This window comes from Adelges cooleyi, unplaced genomic scaffold (genome assembly GCF_023614345.1).
Source record: "Adelges cooleyi isolate 19-005CV unplaced genomic scaffold, UGA_ACOO_1.1 ACOO_flye_CR_arks_rails_tigmint_CR_PRNA_30, whole genome shotgun sequence".
Classification (NCBI taxonomy): domain Eukaryota; kingdom Metazoa; phylum Arthropoda; class Insecta; order Hemiptera; family Adelgidae; genus Adelges; species Adelges cooleyi.
This window is the reverse complement of record NW_026095971.1, coordinates 19,609,481-19,616,164: the sequence shown is the minus strand read 5'-3', so window position 1 is coordinate 19,616,164 and position 6,684 is coordinate 19,609,481. Positions and strand designations below refer to the sequence as shown.

General features: G+C 26.0%; 2 protein-coding genes across 2 annotated transcripts; one reads left to right on the top strand and one right to left on the bottom strand.

The window, feature by feature from the left end:
• Nucleotides 1-2,107: 2,107 nt before the first annotated feature.
• Nucleotides 2,108-3,388, bottom strand: LOC126838487 (F-box/SPRY domain-containing protein 1). The gene is made up of 2 exons (XM_050572973.1): nucleotides 2,817-3,388; nucleotides 2,108-2,753 (listed from the first exon to the last, which is right to left on the bottom strand). Exons 1-2 carry the CDS (start codon nucleotides 3,220-3,222, stop codon nucleotides 2,389-2,391), a joined length of 771 nt encoding a protein of 256 aa, XP_050428930.1. The 5' UTR covers nucleotides 3,223-3,388; the 3' UTR covers nucleotides 2,108-2,388.
• Nucleotides 3,389-3,459: 71 nt separating this feature from the next.
• Nucleotides 3,460-5,598, top strand: LOC126838557 (vacuolar protein sorting-associated protein 37A). Its single transcript, XM_050573063.1, has 8 exons — nucleotides 3,460-3,674; nucleotides 4,184-4,373; nucleotides 4,473-4,567; nucleotides 4,635-4,686; nucleotides 4,758-4,917; nucleotides 4,994-5,145; nucleotides 5,224-5,343; nucleotides 5,407-5,598. The coding sequence occupies exons 1-8, from the start codon at nucleotides 3,589-3,591 to the stop codon at nucleotides 5,479-5,481; spliced, it is 930 nt and encodes a 309-aa protein (XP_050429020.1). The 5' UTR covers nucleotides 3,460-3,588; the 3' UTR covers nucleotides 5,482-5,598.
• The last annotated feature ends 1,086 nt before the right edge of the window (nucleotides 5,599-6,684 follow it).

The window sequence follows — 6,684 nt, the reverse complement described above, 5'->3', positions numbered from 1 at the left end:
AATGGAAGGGCTGCGGGGAAAAAAGATCAATGTCAATTTTTTAACATTCTGAGAAAATCATGTTTTTAATTTCAAAACGTAATACGTATTTTGCCTATATGCTTAAACTTCCGGCGGTCGTTACTCTCTATTAATCGATTTTTTTCTCTGGTTCGAGTGCATAAAAGATACAATACATCAATACAAAAAATTTGATACCAAAATCTCATTTTTAAAAATAAATTGACATCGATCTCTTTTCCCCGCAGCCCTTCAATTAATTCTTGTAAATAATACATAGCAATCTGCACATTCTCCAAAAAGAAATGAAAACTATTACATAGACATTTAAATTGAATGCTAGACTCGAAAAATCAAATTAATAATTCTGTTATACAAGCATGCTGAAATTTGACTTGTTAAAAATATACTTACCAACTATACGACAAATAATAAACCTGATTTAAATTTAAGGATAGTGTTCCATTATAGTGTCAGTCTGACATGTTAACAAAAGTAGTCAATAGTATAGGAGGATGTCACAAATAGGTATTTGTATTTTTAAGTAGAGTATTTATAATTAATTATATATTGAACACAGTGCCGATTTAAGAAAAAAAAAATAATAATTAAAGCTAGGTTAAATTGTTTGCAACACTAACTTAATAGTCAATAAATAAAAACTTAAGTATAGGCTTTTAACATATATTATCTAACAATACTTTGGTAATAAGAATAATTTAAGAAAGTTGTTTTTCTAAACATAAAAACGCATTACAAATATATTTTATACAATTACTTTATGTTAATAATATAACATATAATTATTTTTATCATTTAATATTAGAAACCTATTGCAAGTAGTTATCAATTTAAAATTACTATAATGTATATTTTTAATTTAAATAAATATACTTAAGTACTATAAAAGTAATTGGCAATATAACTTTTTACTGTAAAAGAAAGCCACTGATAATTAATGTCAGATCAAATTTTATAGTTAGGTACAACTGTTAAAAATACATACAAAAAGTGACTAGACTTGGACAATTTACAAAACAAAGTAGATAATAGACATAATATTACATATGGGTTTGGAAAATATATTAATATTAAAACTTTAACTATATTTGTGATGAAAATTCAAAAACATACAATTTAGAAAAACCTTTATAAAATAATTCTAATTATTTGACTTACATACTAACCACAATGATTTTTTGTAGTAAAGAAGATACTGAAATAATACACAAGTAAAAAAAAAACAATTCATACACGTTAACACTGTTTATACACAACAAAAGCAATGACTGCCACTTGACCAACATTATTTAACAAGTGGTACATACTTTTCAAGGATATATATATATATATATATATATATATAATTTATATAAGATATATAAATAATTAATATTGTAGGCAAAACTTTTAGTTTTATATAATGCAAAAATTATTTCATATTCACCTTATATTAATATTATATAAAATATTTTGTGGAACACTTTTTAATAGCTTTACAGTGAAATTTGAATTATTGCAATAAATCCTAACAAAGTTATTCAAAAGTAGTAAACAGTATCAAATCAAACTAATAATTACACAATGTTTACATAAGTCAAACTAGTTCAAAATAATTCACTTTCTTATTTAAAGGTTTATACTTTTTTTATAAAATAGCGTTTACCGAATATATAGATTAATAATTGTTTAATAAGACAATTATTTAAAATCTATACACAATTTTATTAAATTCAATTTATATAGGTCCCCTGATTTAAATCAACCAGATCAGATATACATGATTTAATCAAAAATATTTTATATTTATTTTAACAGAAAATTACCCAAATGTATTTGTTTTATTTTTTACTGTTACTCTTAAGAGTAATTTAGAGACATTATGTTATACTTAATCTATGAATACACTTAACTATAATAAGGTTGGTAAGCTATTTTTTTACCACACAAATTAATATAATAAAGTAAAAATATAACAAATAAAAACAAATGTTTGGAATGAATTTAAAAATAACTAAAAAAACAATATATTTTACATTTATACTCAAATTAAAACATTAATTAATTCATCTACAAAACTCAATTTTAAATAATAAATAACTAATCTCATAATATTATTTTAATAAAAGTGAAAAAAGTAATACAAAATACAAACAATGTGGTTGGAAATAAAAACTGATTATTAATTTTATACTCACTATTTAAAACTTCAATAAATATTAAATACATTGACTATTTTTCAATCTTAACATAATCATTTGTACATGGGTATAGGGTATATGACGATGATCTAAAAGGTTTACATATAAAAAAATATGTATATCTTCTTAAATCTTTGTGGTATACCCAATACTCGTATGAATATAAGTGTAGTTAATCTGTAATATCCTAACCACACAGTGGCTTACCAATATATACTACAGATATTTCAGTATTTCCATAAACAGCTGAAACTGCTGGATATAGTTTAGTTTTTGGTAAATCTTTGAAAGCAATTCCCAAGAACTCGTTGCACTTTTCAAAATGTAGTACTCCGTTTTCACAATCTAGTACTAATTGTAGTTTTTCACCAATTTGATACTTAGGTGCATTATTTAATAAAGGATAATTTCCATACGAAAGTCCATTATGTAACAAAACATTGTCAATTAAATTCCAACCCCAACTGTGTTTATCAATACCCAATAATGGTAAATATCCGCTACAATGCACTGGCGCTTCTTTGGTCGACACTCCAACCATTGCAACAGTACCTATAATCAATTATTAAAGAATTAATAAAAAATAAATGTATTAACACGTTTGTGAAAAATTACCTAGTGGTCCTGTCCATGTAACTTCCCAAACATGTTTACCGTGGCTGTAACCAATCTTGGTGCGCGCCATATCAGTACTCTGAGCAACTGGATTACGGTGCAATGTAAAACCGTTTTGTTTAACTACAATATGCATAGAACAATCTTCTGGATCCCAAGCATGGTATAGGGCACGTAATTTAGCCTTTGGGGTGGTAAGTTGTGATAGAAGTTCAGACCGTAAAAGCTCTTTTGGTATTTTCCGTTTGCATAATAACTTCCATGGTTGGGCGCGACCTTCGTTTAGAATGCGAAACCAATTCCGACAAACCAACATACAACTAAAAAGATCGGGTGGTTCCAAATTAGAGAAAATTATGTCCAATGCTAAATCAGGCAAGTATTGAGGTGCGTGATATACGTCCATGTCTGAGAAATTGAGTACTACAATGGATTAATCAATGATAGTTAAGTTAACATGATTAACTCTAAATTAAATTAAATAATATTAAAAATACCGAACACCTATCATCTATTAACCATAATGCAGATATTACACTATACGAAAATGATACTTCCACAATTGAGTTCAAAACATTTTAGCATTTGTTTAAAAAAAAAAAAAAACAATTGATAACGTTATCATTTTTAATCATATCACTCACAAGTCACAACAAAGTCAATTTCTGTAAGCTCTATTTTCTTATACTATTGTTTCAGAGTTAAGTATTTAAAATTTCAACTCTTCGGAAGCACTAACCATAAAGAAAATATATAAATACATTTTTTAAACATGTTATCCTCGAATATGTACAATAATCTTAACCTTGATAGAAAACGTGAACAACAAATTGATACATTAAGCGTGTTTAACGAAAAGTAAGATTTGCATATTTTTTGTATTTTAAATACATGTCGATGGTGCTCGGCAAAAACTATATTGTTTAAAATTTTTAATTTTCTCTATTCAAAAATTCATAAACCTGTTACGTTACATTATAAATTCACAAACATGTAACGACATTGTAAAATCATTGTACGATGTCGATTGTTTTACCCAAAAATTGTATGATTTCTCTGAATCTAGGTATGACATTTTAACTTATTTTCACAATTTTTTATTTACAATTCTTCTTAACCATCATTGATATAATATAGTAGAGCTTATAGCTAATAATTGGGCCTGTATATTATATTTTTATTTTTCAACGCCAAAAAAACCCATTTAAATAAAACTGACTGTTTCCACAGCCAGCATAAAAAATATTGAGTACACTAAAGATTTATTTTAAGCTGAGGACAATTTTTTTTTTAATATAAATTTAAGGTTTTACACTGTACAATAGTGTTAATATTAAGAATTATTATTTAAACAAATGTGTATCTAGTGTTACAGAAATAAATCCAGGAAAGGAATATTGTGTTGAATTTCATACAAAAGTTGGAAAGCTAAAATTCATTATTCAGCTAAGTACTGAGTTTCCTTTGGAAAAACCAAGAATCATAGTTTCACCTTGCATTACTCATCAATGGGTAAATAATTCCGGAGAAATTGTTCGAGCTCCAGGACTTCTCAACGTAAGGCTTCCTATTAATAACTTTCTAATTTTGAGTAACGAATTATGGTAAAAGACTAACTTATTTATGGAATTCTAAAATATGTATTTCTATTTTCAGTACACCATACATTCTGACTTAGGAAGAGTAGTCCAAGTAATAAGGCGCGAGTTTGAGTTAGATCAATCTCTTGTATTAGCCAACAATTCTAATTGGTAACTACTAAACTTAAAATATTAAATACACTTATTACATTTTTATATTTATTTAAACTTTTACCAGTGTTTCAGGAATGCTGGGCTATGATAACAAACACATTGCAGCTCTTAGCAAAGTACTCCACTGACTATTTAATTTAAACTGATTTATAAAGAATAAAAATAACTACCGTACTTTTGATTTCAGGATACAGAATTTTTTAGTTTAACTAATTTAACATCATCTGAATTATTAAGATTAAAAAATAATGTAGATTGTCTAGACGAATTTATTTCAGACCTACCGTCTATAGAAGAATCAAACAAAACTATAGAAAATACTATTACTAAAGTGATGGACCTCGCAAGTGAGTAATACATTACATTATTTTTTTTTAATAATCGTATATATTTTTGTTAAAATGCTGTATTGTATTTGATCAGATTCAAATATAGCCAAAGAAAAATCTATTACTAATTTAAAGACGGATATATCCAATCAGTTGGAAAAAATAGTATCATCCCAAAACACATATGCTGAATTATCATCAAAGTACGCAAAGTTGTCAGAAAAATATTTACCTCAATCAATCGCGGTAAGAAAAGATAATATATATTTTATTAATATTATTTTTTTACATTAATATATTATTAAAAAATATAAACTGTTTTAGAATAATTTAAAAGAAGCTGCTTTAAAATGTGATGAAGAAAGTGAAAAAATAGCTGAGCAGTTTTTGGAAGGTGAATTGGACATTGACATGTTTTTACAGGTTTATCTGAAAACAAGAACGGTAATTAATATTAAATTACCAAAAGTGTAACTAATTAAAAATAATTATTTTAATTATTTTTAGCTGTCTTATACTCGGAAAGCTAAAGAAGAAAGACTTAGTTATCAATTAAAACAACTGAAAGATGCTGGTTTTTAAATAACAATTCCAAAGTCAATAAAAAATTAACATTTTACTGTCGAATATTGTTGTTAAAATTGTATTCAATCTGTAATACTATAATATGTTTGTTATTATGTACATACATTTGTTTTTTTATTATAATAAATAATATTACTTTAGTTTTAACTTCAGTCATTTAGTTTAAATGTTTTATTAGTTTTTCTATTCATCTTGAACGATAAATATTGAAATAAAACATTATTACTGATTATTAGTTTTCCTTTTTTATGAAGATATTATAATAATCAACTGATCAATTACTATAAATGAGGATATGGTAAAATCGATGTAAATAGATTGACGACATAGCCCTCAATTTCATAGATGTTGCTTATTAGGGGCGGATACAAGGGGGTCTGAAGCTCCTCCCTTATTAACTTAGTTTGTTTCCATTAAAACTGTATTTTTTTTATCTATAATATAGGTATGTATTAGAATATTATAGAGTTTTTTTACTACTTAAATATTAACTCGATGACTATTGCTTACACATCTTTAAGGTAATTTTTTTTTCTAGCCCCTCCCTTTTTTAATTCCTGTAACTGCCTCTGTTGTTTATCTTTCTATCTCTTATTTTTCCAAATTCTTCGTGATTCTTATATTTAAAACTTTTAGGGGTTTTGAGTAGGCAAAACAGTGAAATTAATTACAAAATGTCCCATCGAAAAATTAAAAAAAATGTCCTAAACTCTTATTCGGGTGAGAATCTAACCTGCATTAACAGAAAGGGCTGGTTAAAATTAAATTAAATGTATAAATGATTTATTTTTACCCAATAATTAAAAAATATTTCTAAACGCTCTATTCTCATTTGGGCCTTGTATATATTCTGGGTAGAAAAAGGATAATTAGGACCTCCAGAGGTTTTCAAGTAGTTGTTATTAAGTCAAATCATTAATCTGAGATTTTGAATTTAAAAAATCTTCTATATATTATTTAAGGGGTTTTTACACCTGCGTATTTTTGATCGAAAACGACTTATCTAAATTTGAAACCCGCGACCAGTCAATAGTTTTGGAAACAGATATGAAGGGCACAGGGGAAAAACGGTAGTAGTCACATTATGAACATTTTTTTTTCAAATAGTTTTTTTCAATTTATACCATTAATTTGTTTTATATATGTCAATATATTGTTTAAATAAATACATTTATTATTAGAGTAGCATTTAATGTGATT